General features: G+C 36.7%; 1 protein-coding gene across 1 annotated transcript in view; it reads left to right on the top strand.

Annotated features, from left to right (window-relative positions):
- Positions 1-16,235, top strand: part of NDUFAF2 (NADH:ubiquinone oxidoreductase complex assembly factor 2) — a 66,038-nt gene that overhangs the window by 30,477 nt on the left and 19,326 nt on the right. Inside the window, exon 2 of the mRNA XM_075021457.1 lies at positions 8,197-8,286. Coding sequence (XP_074877558.1) covers positions 8,197-8,286 — 90 coding nt within the window. The remainder of the gene's footprint in view (positions 1-8,196; positions 8,287-16,235) is intronic.

Below are 16,235 nucleotides of genomic sequence, written 5' to 3' on the forward strand. Positions count from 1 at the left end.
AGCTTTTTGGCCTATTAACTGTCTACCCAGCTTCTTCTTAAGCATCCTGAGGGTAAAATGCTATAATAATAATAATTAATATAAATCACAAAGGGTGGGGCATATCCTCTGTTTTTTTAGAACTGAGATAACAGTTTTGAATTCAAGGTGTATAACCCTATCATAATGTTATAGATATGGAGTTGTCTTTAAGCCCTCTTCAGTAATATTTTGTCTTTCCTACAGTGAAAGCAAGGCATGATTTGCTTATGGGGAAAGATATTCAAGTTCGATTAGTTTATCTGAGTAAAAAATTAATCTTTCAAGTTGGAAATAAGTGATAATAACATACTTTTATTGGAACTCACTGCTGCGGTATGTATGTGCTACATAATACTGATATTTATTTTGAAGCACAGGAATTTTTTATGATAGCGTTTTGAGCTGCAAGTTCAACATACCATGCTTCTTTCCCAGGTCAGGCAGCGTTCCTGTTCTTTGTTTTGTTGCAGTACCAATTTTTGTTTCATCTCAAACGTGATCGTTCAGAATTGGTTAAAGCTCAATCCAAGCGAAAGGTCTGTGTTTTCAAACAGGAAACTTCAGTATGGTTTCATATAAAACATGAATAAAGTATCTGGATGCAGAAGAGGGTTGCACGATCCCGCTCTTCGGCTGCCAGGCCTGTGGCTGCGTTCTCCGTTAGGCAGCAGGTGGCCTGGTGTCCACGCTCGGATGCTGTGGGGTGACATCCCTGGTCATGTTGGTGCCTGTGCCATCACAGCCCCTTCTCCCGGGACCTGAGGGGAAGGAGTCCCTGTTGCCGCTTCACGTGGTGGTGTCGATCCTGACTGCCTCATCTCACAAGATCTATCTTTGCCATGAGGTTATTTATAAAAGAACAAAACTTCCTGTTAGACCCAGCTGCGTGATGAAGTGGAAAATGTTTTCTCTTTTGGCAGCCCTGGCAGACTACCGTTATCTACATTTATTTCAGTCTGTGTTAGGTATTTTACTTCCTTGAAACTGAGCAGTGTTTCTCTTGACTCTAGAAGGCTGCTCTTAGCAGACATCCCTGCAAACCGTTTGTGTGTTCAGGGTCATGCTGTTGTCACTTGTCCTGTCGTATTAAAATTGCTTCCTCTTCTCCCAAGGAAGAGCTCTTGCTCTTTCCCGAGATCCCTGTCAGGCCTTGTCTTGCTAGCGGGCTGTCCCTCTGAATCCATGCTAACCTGTTCCCTTTATCAGCCTTCCTTTGAAAACAGCATTTTGGCAGTCATCACCCCAGCTAAAAGTGTCAGTGAAATGCAAGGCGAGCTGCCCAGGTCCCACCGGTGGTGGTCTGTGAGGACCACATCGTGCTTAGGCCCTGTTCTCTGATACTCCTCTCCCCTCATCCTCCCCCACCTTTTTCCTTGAGCTTTCACAGCTGTATTTCCTATTTTCTTCCCAAAGCCATGTTTTAAATCATGAAAAATAGCTTTTCACCTGCTGGATGTACTGAGAGGCTTTTCTGAACAGAATATACACATTCAGCATGTCTCCCGAGTGGACTGTGACATTTGCAGAGGGGGTCAGGAGGTCAGTCTTGTTCTACTCGGTTTTCCAACCACACCACCAACTTCAGAGCCATGTTGGCACAGTTAGAAGGGGACCCCCTTCACCCCTTCAACTTCTGTGTCTGAAATATTAGGACCTCTGTTCACTTCTGGCTCAGATATGAACTTTGCAAGAGTTTTTGTGTAATTGCTTTATAGGTGAGAACAAGCAACTTAACCACAGCAGGAGTTTATTTGTTGTATTACATTGATGTGTCTGCATCCCACTTTTTCATCTGAATCTGTATTTTTGAGACTTCTGTTAGTGAAAGGACTAGGTGGGTTTTATATATATATATATATATATATGTATATACACACCTTCTCTTACGTTAAAAGTGCTCTGTCTGGAGTATACGAATAGTGCAAGTGCAGCTTCACAGGATAGTTTTGTAAGCTGTGTGGTAAAATGAGTAGCATATAAATTGTAGGATAAAGAATAATTTTTAATGCTGTTGAAAAGAAATGTCTATAGGATATGCATATACCTGAAATGAATAATATTTCTCAAAGGACAGGTTACTTTAACTTCCTTTTCTTCAGAAGTTGCACTCTTGTGTTGACTGTGGCTGAAATACATGAGCGTTCTCTGCTATATGCTGCAATGAAAAGCAAACACAATAAAATAGCAATACTAGTATTCTTTAATGCTTCAAGTGCTATGCACAGTATTAGCTGTAATTGTGGTCAGACCTTGTATAAGACTGAATTTTCTTTGCAAATCTCAAACCTGTAATCATTCTGTAAAATTTATTAAAACATGCTAAAAAACAGGAATAGCATGAGCTCCTTGAGTGTGTATGTGCAGCTAGCTGTAATAATTCCATTTATTCTGAAAAAAAAGGAGATGCTAAATGAGCATTTGCAAATGATTTGTAATTTAACTATAATTAATCATCCAAACCAGACTGTAACACTGCTGTGTTGGGTCATATTGCTTAATTGATGTTCTCCACAGCTGTAACTTTCTTTTCATTTCACTTACAATTCATACCCTTGCTGTCATTTGCCCATTTCTCTTCCCTGCATGACTGCCTTTTTGTTTGTCTTCCTGCATTATGTTTTTATTTATAGAGTACAAGTTATTGTACACTTTCTATCTGCTTGCAAAATTCCCTTTATACATGCTAAATCCCCATTTTAAGCCATTTTTTATACATTTACAGAAAAAATTCACTACATCATTCCTCAATTTATTCACATTTTGACAGTAATTGATAGAAGACTGTTTCTTGAATCTGATAGACAAAAACAAACCAAAAGAACAGTTGGGAGAAAGCTTCTGTATGCCAGAGCACGGAGCATCCATCAGCTCTCCAAGGAAGTGGCATTTGTACTAGTATCATTTACACTTTAGTTGTGAAAGGAATGTAATGTTGCAAATTTCTAGAAAGTTTATTGTAGATTTGCTTACAAAACAGTGGTTCTTTGTAAAGGTGTAGTATTTGTTGGGCTTCATGCTGCTTTGATGAGGTAGAAGGTACAAGGCTTTCCGGTGAGCAGGGAACAGGACCTGGTGGTATTGGTGCATCCTGCTGCCAGATGAAGAGAGCTCAGGGACTAGAATGACAATGGGCATTTAGCAGAGGGTTTTTAAATCTCTGTCCACTGAAGGAACTTGCTTCTTGGACAAACCGCAAGAAACGGTATCTTTACTTGTGTTAACCACCACAGTCCCAGAAACAGCAGGCTTTCAAAACATAAAGGTTGTGTGCATGTATGTAAAAGCCATCGGCTCTGATCCCTCTGAAAGTTACAGGTTCAGCATTTTCAGATTATTAAATTTGTCACCCCTAAAAAGAATACAGGACACAGGATGCCTTTTTTCATATATACATATGACACAGACGTAAGTGAATACACATTGACCCATAAGTCTGATCTTATCTGTGTTTAAACTACTTAGACTATAGGGGTTTTTTTAAGGTACTTTGACTAGAGGCTGCAGTAAATATATACGCTATTTGGGCTAGTTGTTACCTGCTGGGGCTGAAGTCTAAAAGACTGTCAAACTTGGAGATAAAGTGGGAGAAATTATCAAAGCCCTGAATTTGCTGTGACTAGACTTTCTGGGATGTAAGTAAACTTGCTCAAAACTACCTTGGCCATCTTCATCTCCTGTTGCAACACGAGTCTACCCATAATCTTTTTGTACCATGTCAAGTCCCTTGTTAGCAGGATACAAATAATATTTAATGAATTGTGTTGGTAAAATCTGGCAAACTGTTTCCACTTTATTGGACACCAATTGTAAATGCTATAGAAAATCAGAGCAAGGTGGGAATAATTATTTTGGTACACAGTGTGGCATCGCAGGAACAGCAATTAATACAAAATAACAAATAATATGAAGATGATATGGCTATGACCCTGGCACTGTCAGCTGGCATTTCTTTTGGGAAGTGAAAAGGGACTGTGAGGCTTTTACTGTATGTGAGTCTTTTTCTTTGACAGTATGTGTTCCTGAAAATTGAAGCAATCATCCTGACTTCAAACTTTCAATAGAAATCTGAAGAAACAGATCTCCCTTTGGAAAGAACATAGTACTTGCAGACATCTCTGCAAAACCAAGTGTGTTGTTGATAAGATGTAAATGTAAATAGCAAAATCAAAACGTGTTTTGTTGACCCTGAGTGCCTGGTACTTGAAGCTTTTTTGGACTTGCTCATTCAGCACTTACCAAGTTTAATATTGCTTGATCCTGCATCACTGTAAAACTGGAAATCACTGATCCTGGTTCTTTTGAGGTTAATGGAAATCAGAACCATAGAACAAAGCATCCTATGGCCTTACTTGCTGCTCTTAAAAGTTGAAATTAGTTTCTAATATGATTTTATAAAGCATAAAGAGTTTTAGATTACTTCAAGTGTATGAATTACTGGAGAAAATATAACCACAAGCATAACCGATAGATGTTAGGTGCAAATATTAAACTTTCTGTATTTTATTTTTAAATACTGATTTATTGTATGAATAAATATAATGAACTATTGGAAGTTATTAACTTGTCATTCAGCAAAAATTAATTAACTTCATAGAAATCTAAATTTTGAAAAAAACAAAATCAGAATTATTTGGGAGAAAATTATTATCTTAAAATGTTTATGTCTTTCCTAAGGTGAAGATTGTTATTGCAGAAATACTGGAATTCTGACCATGAGGTAACATGAAGATGGTCACCAATGAACAGGGTCCCTTAGCTAAAAATCTGTGCAAAGGAGGGATCTAGGCTTGCACAAATTAATGTTCACCTTTAAAAGGATTGTTTTTCCCCTTTCTTCACAACAGACTTTTTTTTTTCCCTTCTCCTCCAATAGAGATGAAAACTTTGTATCTTGCTCTGAAGGTGATGGGCCACTCCTGCAGCCTATAGAGAAGTAATCTACTTTTTGTTGCCTCTAGAGAAGCAGTTCTTTCTCTGCTTTGTGTGAAGAACTGCTGATAGTTCAGTTGCTTTGCTAGCTGAAGTACTGCTTCATATTTAGCAAAAACTACAGAGTTTGTTGAGATGTTACCAGACAAGAGGAAAGAAATGGAGGATCCATTCTGTGAGCTTTATAAGATACTGCTGAAAAAATTTTTAGAAACCTTTGTTTCTGCTAGGCAAAGCTTATTTTGTGTTACTGATGATGAGATAACGCAGTTAGTAAACGAAGTACAATATAATCTCTTCAAACTACATAGCGCTTCAGCAAATAGGTATGCTTTAAAAATGCTTGTTTCATCATAAAGTTTACAGCAATGCTGTGCAACTCAGATTTAGTCTGTTTGTCTTAAATTAACAGAGGCTGCATATTCAGTCTGTGAATTTAAAAAAAAAAAAAATTGTTTTCTCTAAGTAGCTAATAAAGTGTTTCTTCCATGGACTCTTACAATGCAGACAGTGCAAATCAGCAAGCCAAAAGAGTCCCTGTCCTGAGTTCTCATGAACATCTGAGATTCATTCAATTTGAATGCTGCTTTAACGTCGTAGCTCCATGTATGCATGTGTGTGAGAGGGTGATCCCACTTCCATCTGCTGACTGCCAAACATAGTGGTATTTTATAGCCGGCAGGGGCTTTTGCTCAGTTCAGGTACTAAAACCATCCAGTTTCCTGGTGGTGGTCCCATTTCTCTTCTCACTGATCATGTATTCCATAGTTTGTTCTAGCTGTACACATTAGACAAACTTGTTTGGAGGTTAACAGAGAAATATTTTTAAAACAACAGTTTTCTAAACAGTGAAAATCAATCTAGGGCTGCTGGAGATCTTTAAAATAGTGTGTGTGTATATAGATACTGTTTTAAGAAATTGGTATGGGAAGAATAATAATTTGGTTATAGAACAACACAAGTTTGGCATCATTCATTATTTAACTTCATTTTGATCTGGAAGGTTCTTCAATGGGTTTTTCTTAATGCAAATACAGGTATATCAGATTTAGTCAATGGAAACAACTAGGATGTTTTGTCCACAGAAGAAGGGCTCTTCTTTAGAAGAAACTGAAAAATTAAAATATCCATTTTAGAACGTCTGTGCATATGTACAGTTAACCATGTTTTTGTTGTGGAAATATAACTTAGTTTCTAGGATTTGTAGTCTATAGATAGGGCTGTAGAAATTTGGAAAAGAATTCATTAAGTTATTTGCTACCCCTTCACATTTCACTTACTATTTCCCTTGCTGGCTTTGGCTACCCCTTTTTCATGCCAGCAATCTGCCTAACTTCTGTTAAACACTTTTGATTTCAGGCTTTTATACAAATTCACATCAGTCATCACACACTGACTTTCAGCTAGACTGGGACAGAAAGGGTTAGAGAAAATATGTTCAGTAAGGAAGTATATAAATCTGAAATGTGTAAATAGTGTATCACTTGGTGAAAGACCTGTCCATTACTTAGACTTCTTGGCTATTTTGCCTGCTTGTAACTCCTGCAAAGTTGAAAATCTTGGCTATTTCAGTGTTTTGTGTAAATGATGTTATATCTGAGTGTTCTATGTGAGTATTCTGTACATCTGTTAAACTCTTTCTGAAGTAATCTGCTTTTTGTTTTATGAGTTATCGGCTGTTATTCTTTGGATGTGTTGTGTTTTATGTAATCCCAACTTGAAGTATTAATGGTTTTTCTGTGTTTCTAAGATCTAGTCGTCACATGAAAATGAAGTTAATTTTAAAGTTAAAACTGTAAATAGCGGTTCTTGCATTGCTGTTTGTAATTGCTTCATATGTATAAATTTATAAGTAAAGTTTCTTGAGTTGCAGTAACAAAGACCACAGTATTTATTGAAAAACATGGGAATGAATTAATATAAAACAAAATAGTCAATATCTTTAGTATGAAACTTTTCTAAACTGTAAAAGGTTTTAGTTGCATCTAAAGAGGCCTCAGTGTGATCTTCAGTAGAAAAGTCTACGTAAATTATTTGTCAGTGGTGGTCTGCCAAAAGAAACCTAGGGGACAAGGCAAATCAGTCAGTTTAAGTTAATCAGTGTTGTGTGTACATCACAAATGCAGAGAGGCTTAAAAGCCACCAGCACTACTGTGTGATGATTCTTCAAAATAACATCTTCAGGAAATAATTTTTGGAGTTTGGCTCTACAATGTGATTTGATGGTGGGATCTGGAGAATAAATTTTTTACATGTGTCTTATGAAAGCCTCCAGGAGAATGAAAAGTGTTGTATTTTGTTAAAAGTAGATTAGTTAAAAGGGTTTTATTTGAGAATGCATAAAGATATAACATCAATTACAAGTTGTGGTAGCAGGTAGAAAAATATACTTCATTATTTTTGCTTATGTCACTTTATTCAGCCTGTTCTATCTGTGTAGGAATCAAATTATGGACAGTTCTTTAAAAGATGCTGTGCTAACAGTAAAATCTAATGACTTTATAACAATGGAGAAGAGTGTTAATTCTGAGACATATAGGATCAGACCTAATTAGATAGGTCTTCAGATTTTCTGGAAATCTTCTGGAGGAAAGAAAGTAATTCTGTACTTTTGTTTTGCTTGGTAGATGAAGAGTTTGAGAAATGGAATTATCCATGGTATTGTTGAAAGGAAATTATTTTAAAGCATATATATGAAGTATAATATCTTTAGCATATAGGAATCATGTACTTATGAAACCAATAAGTATACATCATATATCTTTCAACATTGATTAAAAATATCTAATCTTGGAGATGAAATTATGCTACACTATTTTCTTTGCCTAATGGCATATCTGAAACAGTAAAAATGTTGCTTTGTTTAAAAATAAAAAGAAATATAATAAAGCTAAAGAAGGTACTTAGAAAAGGAATTGCAGTTTCTCTACAAGTTCTTATTTTGCTGAGACACTAAGGTGGATAACCGGGGTTGAAATATATTTGTCATTAATAATCCAAGTCAACTGTAGAACATGCAAGCTTTTATTAAAGTTACTGAAACACATTGCATTTCAAATTGACATCTAGATGGTAATAATTTTCTCAGTATTTTAATCCTTCATTTTTATCCTGTAGAGTTCATTGCACTTGTGACTAAGTACAGTTCTTTCAAAACAATAACATAATCAGCAAATTAAATATTATATAGAAATATATTTAACTGCCTTTTTTCTTTTTTCTCTCTTTTTTTTTTTTTTGCTATAGGGCAGATTATACAAGAGAGGAGATTTGTAGAAGCAATAAATCGTCAAGCATATCAGTATGAAATGGGTGACTTTCCAATAGAATGGGAAGGTAAATCCTGAATATTTTGGTTTTATTTCAGGATAATTTTGCCATTGAATGTAAGTTCAATATTTTTAATGGAGAGCCTGGCTATGTGAATAGATTGTCTGTTATCTTTAATTTTGAATAATGTAGGCTTTTGTTTAACTGCATAATTATTATTAATTCTTAAAGTAACCCCTTTACAAATAGGATAAATTATGTTTAGAAAATCCGTACTTAATAAAAATGTAAATAAAGCCTGTGTGATCATGACTTTCTCCTATTAAATGTGAAAAAATTTGTGCCTGAGGGGGATCTGATAGAATAACCAAAACTAAATGTGTTAAACTTCCTAATTATGCCTTCACTGCAGTGTTAATTTGTAGGTCAGTTGAATTATTGGTGGCATAGTGATGGGGCCTTTTTTTTTTCTTTTTGTGGTGGTATTTGGTTTCCTATACTCATTCTTGCACAGTCTTGTAGGGAGTTGGAGAACCTGTTAATAATTAATCATTTTTTCCCACTGTTACTGATGACAACTTTGTCTGAAAATTTGGGACATAGAAAGAAATTCAGGGAGATTAGAGAAATTCCTTAGGATTAGCTGAGCAGCCCTTGGAGAAAGAGGAAAAAGCAGAGAGGGAGTATATATGGGTTCTTGAGGCTGTAGGAGCTTGAGCCAAGTGTGGGGTTAAATGTGGCTTAAAATCCAGGATTCTATAGCTTAAGCAAACCCCTGAAATAATAGATAGAGTCTACCCATCATTCAGCATGCTTTTTGGGGAGAATAATATCTAGGCTTCTCCCAGAAGTGGGTAGATTTAAAGCAAACAAACTTAAATTTTAAGCAGTATGTAGTTAACTGTGGAATTCCTTGTCATTCTGTTTGCTGGAAGCTTGCATGAGTTCAAAAAGTGATTACAAGAATTTGTGGTAGAAAAATCCTTCTTGTACATGGCCATTGCTGTGGTTTAATTTGTCAGTGAGCTGCAAATTAATGGAGGCTACATTGTGTTTTGAGGAAATATCGCAGTATACTTGCTTTACTTAATTCACTTTCCTTTGCGATCACTGTTGGCCCCTGAAGGAGATGATACTGAGCTAAGAGAAAACTTTGATCCAATTATATCCCTTCATGGAGTCAGAGAAATATCAAAAGTTCCCATCTTGCAGTTTATCATTGTCATCACACTGATTCCTATGCAGTTTTTCTGTGATCAACTAAGGCTAGTATTAACAGCTAAAAGCTTCTCAAAGGTGTTTCAACTCTATTAGCAGCACTTGCCAACTGTGGTGAAACCACAGCATCAGCAGCTTCTGTCTTCTGCTGCCGCAGTACCGACAGTTGGCTGGCAAGTCTTAATCTAGTTGCTCCTGGTTCTTTATCAGTCCGAGATAGCCATCTTCTGAAGGAAAGCAGCAGCCTGGTAGGCTTGCCCTTAATAAATCATCTGGTGCTTGAATGGGTATCTACTTAATCCAACTTTCTGAAGGTCTACTTCCTCATCCAAAAGTTCTGCAGCCAGTGCTGGTTATCTTAGGTCTGTGTGACTGTCGTGCAGTCACTCTGCAACAGAAACACTGAGAAGCGCATATAAAGCCTCAGGTAACTCTGCCCTGCTGTGAATGAATTCTCATCTAAGACCTGCTGCTGCCTCTTAAGGGTTGAAAAACGCAATCTGATAGCCTTTACCTGCACTTGGCTGGAACTAAGAAGAAATAACATGCGCAGTCAGACTGTCCTAGGTGCCTGTGGGCTAATCACCCTTTCACAATCTAATCACAAAGGGTCTTAAGACTGGTTTAACCAACTTGCTATATGAACCTAACCTTAGGACTGCTGGAATCCGTGTAGCACGAATAAGCCTGCACTATATCTGTCTTAAGAAACCTTAGCACAAATCCATGTGGCTTGACAGTGTGGTGCATGGGAGGGTACAGCTGTTCGGAAGGATGCTTTTGGCAAGCACCAGTACAGACACCTTGGAGTGAAGGGTCAGGTACCCTGCAGTATGGACTTGCCTAAAAAGATGCAGCTGCCAGACCTGAGATGCACTTTTGCAACTCAAGGCATCTTATTCGGGTTTGTTTTAAAGAAGAGAAGACAATTGGCCGTTCCCATTTTTATGACCTGCATTTACTCTTTTAAGACCTAACTTGTCTTTGTAACTGCGTTTTTTTTCTTTGTGATTTTGTCAGCACCAAATAGAAAGAATTCACAGAGAAGAGGAAAATGCACAGTATGCAGATAGGTAACAGTCTTTTCCTCTTAAGTACTGAATTTCTCTAGAAACAGAAGGAAAAGATACATTCCTCTTTTTTCCCCGCTGTGCTTTCCTTAAGCAGAATGGTATGTAGTGCATGTTTCTGAAAGATAAATACGGGAATTCCACAAAAAAGGCTAAGTTGTATTTTTTTTTCCAATGCCAATTTAAACATTACAAACAGTTTTGTGGAAGTATAACATAATTTTAAATACTTCTGCTGTTGGTATGGAGACAGTTCAAAGAACTATTTGCCTTTGCTATATATTGGGGTGTGAATTAGGGATGTGGGATGATCTGAAGTTCAGTTCATCGCTACTTTTCTGCCACCTGTAAAATGAAAACTTCTCAATGAGTAAGACATAGGAAAGAATGAAAAGAGTAGAGGGTTCAAGTAATACTACAGAAGCCAGTTACCTGAGTGGGAACAGTTTAATACAAGGTTTTAGACATGCTTTGCTGAAAAGCTCATTTTGTCCCTATTTTTTCCTCTTTAAGATTGGTCTAGAAGTTTCCCAGGCCCACAAGACCAGTGCTGAACTTTCACTCTGTATCTTCTGTCCAGACTCCAGTGCGTTCTTTCTATGGGTGTTCACTTCATAATTCCTGCTGTCATGGATGCTAATCATTCCAGCAAATAGTCTGAGACTTTGCAGAAGGATTTCTAAAATACTTGCTGTTTTCTCTGAACAGTAAAAGATGAATATAAGGTTAGAAAGCTGTACAATATTTCTTACTTCTGTTTTCGCTTTACTTTTGGAAATTCTGTGGAATTTTAGTGTTCTAAATCTTCTCTGCTGGGCCCATGCTTATGTCTCCAGGGGCCTTCTCTCCAAATCCTGTGTATGCACTTTGACATCTGCAGCCTCTCTCCTTCAGTTTTGGCTGGTTCAGCAATAGCAGTCTTCTTGCCTAGCCTTCTCAGGCTTTTCACTTTAAGGACTATGCTAAAGTTTCTGTTGCCTTCCTCTCCTTTTTCTTGGGATCTTCAGAGGGCTGCTTTCATCTGTGCTGTCTTGGTTCTACCAGGACTTAGGTTTTTTTCACTTGTGGATAATCCTTAATGGCCACCTGATTTAAAAGCAGTCATCTCAGCACCCTTTCCCTCTCCTTGTTTCCCTACATCACACCGTTTGACTAGAAGAGAAACCTCTTGCGACTGAAATGAATAAAAGTACTGTCCCTGGAAGTGCTTAAGGGCATGAGTTGTCTGAGGAAAACTTGCACAAAACCAGGGACAAGGGATTGTTTAAGGAGTGGGAGCAGGCTGTAGTGAAATTTGAAGAGGGTCTGAGTTATATCTGGGTCTGAGTTATATCTCATTCTGTATCTAAGACATTCAGCCTGGGCAGCTGGTAAACTAAGGGGCTGATTTTGGTCCTGTGTTGATGAAGTTATAAACATGTAATAAGGTAACCGAGACCAAGTAGAAAGCTATAAAGCAAGGAGATAAACCAATCATCCAGATTACAGACTCAATTTGTGCAAGTTGTTTCTCAGACTCCGGAGAGGATGTTTATGTATTAGTCCTGAGAGTTTACTGAATACGGGGCTGAGGGTTTACTCCTGAATGGTTTGCCTGGATTTTTTCTCCTGAAGATGTTAGTTTTAGGTGCTCCACAGGATTAAATTTCCTAAGTTCTCAGACCTGTGACTTTTTTATAAAAGTTCTGAAGCCATTAAGGCTTTTGTAAAACTGCAGCATGCTCAGTATTAAAAGAATAGAATCATAATCCCTTGTGTTATCCTTAGCCTTAGCTAGTTGTGCACAGAAAATTGATTTTCATTTTAAAAATCCAAAAGTGTGTTTCCTTTTGTACTGTAGTTTTGAATTTAGAACATAATCCATACACACAATACAAATAGTACCTGGTTTTGTTTAGGTGAAGCCTCTTATATTTTACTACAAAGTGGGAGTGCATACTTTGCTTTTCTCTGGGCAATATGGATGCACACAACAGATAACCTTTCCCTAATGTTAATTCTGAATGTTCACCTACTGTAGAATGTGTAATTTACCTCCTCCGGACATGTCAATAGTGCTCCTGAGAGGAGATCAGTAATTTTACATACCTATAGAGATTCATGAGATTGCATGCTTCATGCAGCATTTTATTGCTCGTCTATTCCTATTATTATTTTTTTTTTACTGGTAACATTTAATGATTAATGGGAGTCTTAATTTGCACGCTCACTTTTACGCTCATTACAGTGCCTTATGTGCCAGTAGGAGTCTTAAAGTTCAATGAAAATCTCATGCATACTAATAAGAATGCAAATGATGATGATGAAAGAATGCGAGGGTCTCAAGGTAGGAAATGTCCAGCTATCTTGCAAAATTCCTTTTAGACAGAAGCAGCATTACAATGAGTACAGAATGCAGGAAGTGCCATCCAGATAAAATTAGAAGCAGCAGCATAATTAGTTTGAAATGGAGGCAATGATTCATTTTGCTAAAGCGTTGGGAGGCAGGGAAGCATGTTCTGCTTGCACTCAGTACACACATGTTACCTTCTTGACTTTACCAGGTTTAAAACATCTTGGCTGACAATGGTGAGGGCATTTGGTTTTGTTAGCGTAGGGAATGGGAGTGTTCATGTGAAAATCTTTTCCAGGTATAACTGTCACTGGACATTTTTTAACTAAGTATATGCATATGTGCATATGATGTTCAAATAATATGTAATAAAGCACCTACCTGCCTTGTTTTCATCAACAAATATTTAACTGTGGTATAAATCTGTTCAGTAATTTAAATCTGCATTGACTAAAGGTGTAATGGAGAGCGCAAAGAAAGGTGGAAGAGCTTTTCCATTGTTAAATTGTATACATTGACTAATGTTTTTCAGAGAGAATGCAAAATGTCTTAATTTCAAGATATCATTTACTTGGATTTTGTTAAAATTAGTGCTAACTCAGTAGTAAATCACTGGCTATATTTTTGTACACTTTCATTCTTTAATTGTTACTGTGAATTTCTCTTATGCATGAGTTATGAGGTATTGGTGGTTTTTTGAACCTTGTGTTGGATGCTCAGACTATTGTTGATAACTTAAAATTGAAAGGCTTTTTAATTTTTCTGTCTGAAAGAGAACCACCTAAAAACTGGTGGGGATTAAATTTATTAGAGCCCTCCCATTCTTCTCCCCCAAAACTGAGGACTGATCAGGTGAATTATTAGAAAAAATGTATTGCTTTTGAAAGACTGATAAAACTATTAGATGCTAAAGTACAATATACTAAAATATACTCAATTCAAATGATGTTTTCTTAGCTTTTAATCTTTTAATGTATCTTGAGCTGTGCTTTACATGCAATATTTCAGAAATGGATTTGCACAGAGGGAATATTCTATATTAAAGCTAACTAATGTCATCTTATGGCTATAAAGAGATTTTATTAAATTTTCTTACTGTATTTCTCCCTCAGCTACATAGCAGTGAAGGAATCTTTCATTAAATAATGATTTTCTAATACAGCTCATTAGAGATGTTAAAATGAATTTACCTGTAGTAATTTGGAAAATTGTATCCAATCTTTGTGTCAGCAAGTTTTATGCAGGGTTAAACTGAAAACAGTTTGTAGTCCTGACATTTATTAGAAAGATGGAAGGTTGATGGCTCCTATAAAACCATGCATTCACATGCTTGTTATAGCTGGAAAGAAAAATAGCACAGTGTTATAACTGTGTGCATTATTTATGTATTTAAATAGATACAATCTGATAATGGAATGTTTGATATGAGAAATCTTCCTAAAGTAAGGATTGTTTTTCTGCTTTTGAGTGTTGGTACTAATTGAGATCTATTAATGAATGAAAATGTGTTGTGTAATGCTCCTTGCTTCACAGCTTCTGTTCATAGGACATGTGTCATTGTGTTACCCTTCACTGTTCTGTCTGTGGCTTGTTAAACTGAAGCAGATAATTAAATGATAAAATCTTTTAATAGAAGTATGCCATTCATCTGAAAATCGTTAACCAAATAACTGCCTAAAAGTCCCATCTGCTATTGAAAGAAAATCTATTGTAAAGGTTATATTTCAGCAGTAGTTTCTAACTGCAACTTAATTTTTTTAGAATTTCAAATTCTAAGAATTTTTCTTTAAGAATCACTAATTGTAATCAGTTGAAGTTAAAAGGGAGCTTGTATTTTAAGAAAATACTGGCAATTTCAAAAAAAAGAAGCAATTTTTAGGTGCTGAGAGCTGTGGAATTGAAACCAGTGGTACTGTACTTCCATCTGACAGAAGCAAGGCAGGGCAAGGCAGAAGATGATACTTTCTTTGTTGGAAGTAATCCCTTAAATTTTGAAGATTTAAAACTTAATTTTTTATGAAACATTTTAAACTACTGCTTTTCCTTTTTTCTCCAGCTGTATCTTGTATTGGTCAGTGTCTGTATCTCTACCACTTTGTTGCTTTTCTAGATGTGGTTGGAACTGTTGCTAAGTACAGACAAAGGTGACTTCTGTCAGGAGGAAAGGCTTATGTGCTATGATTTTCTCTAATGGCATCATTGGTCCTTTTACAAAGAGTGTCTGCAAGGCTGCCAGCTGGGAAGTGCCAGTCTCAGTCATGCCAGTTTAGTCTCTGATCTTGCCAGATTTTTGCATTTGGAAATCCGCATAAAATTTAAATGTTTGAAAGTGCTACAGGTACACGCAAAATGTTTTCTAGTTCTGTAGATTTAACAGGAGGTAATTTAGTTGTATTTTGGATTATCTTAATGGGCTGTTTTTCTTTCCGCTAACATAAAACTTTTCCAGAAAAAGTGATGCTGACAGTTCAGTGCTCAGTCGCTTCTCCACGATGGCAAATTTGGGTCTAATCTTTGTTAGAACCAAAAGACATCTGAGAAGAGTTGGCAGGGACTGCTTTTAAGAAAAGGTGTTTGAGAATGCTGTTTAAAAGAACACATCTTCTGAAGGTGTCATCTGATAGACAAGACCCAAAAGTAATACCTTGTTTCATATCATTACAGGTATTTTACCTTTACCCTTGAGTTAAGGCTGCTGGCCTTGCCATCATGGCTAAATTCCAAGCTATGTAATGCTGTTTTGTTTCCATTAATTCCATTCTTATGTTAATTGGAAGCTATTCCTCCTGAAACCAGTTTCATAATGTTGCTGAAGCAGAGTTGTGTTAGTGTTTCATCCTATGTGTAATTGCATTTTCGGTAGGGAGATGACACTATGACTCTGTGCAGCTTTTAGTGTTCTGGACTTGCTGTCTGACTCATCCCGAGTTCCCCTCAAAGTATAGCACAGATGGTATTAGAATTAAAATTTGGAATAGTTCCTTCTTAAAGCATTTCTGAAACTTTATAGACAGCTACAGGTCAGGCCAGGAATTTGGGTGATAATGAAAATGTCATTTTTGCTCTAATTTTCAAGCACAGTAACAAAAGTCTTAATTACCCAAACAAACATACAAGAGAACATTTTGCCATGTCTCAGCACTTGGAACTGGCTTTCCTTATGTTTGTCCTTCTGTTCATTACTGGCCACTTGCATTCTGCTCTCATTCATTTGAAAAATATGAGCAGAAAAGACAAATGTCTACAAAATACACAACCCAATACCTACCCATTGTGTGGATTGAAAAGACATGAAAAGAATGCTATGGTAGTGATGCTTCTAAAGAGTGATGCATATTGCCCTGTCCACGGTCAGGTAATTTGTTTGTCTAAATAATGCCTGTAATAGTAGAAGC

The sequence above is a fragment of the Buteo buteo genome, chromosome Z (assembly GCF_964188355.1).
Source record: "Buteo buteo chromosome Z, bButBut1.hap1.1, whole genome shotgun sequence".
In the NCBI taxonomy this organism is placed as follows: Eukaryota; Metazoa; Chordata; class Aves; order Accipitriformes; family Accipitridae; genus Buteo; species Buteo buteo.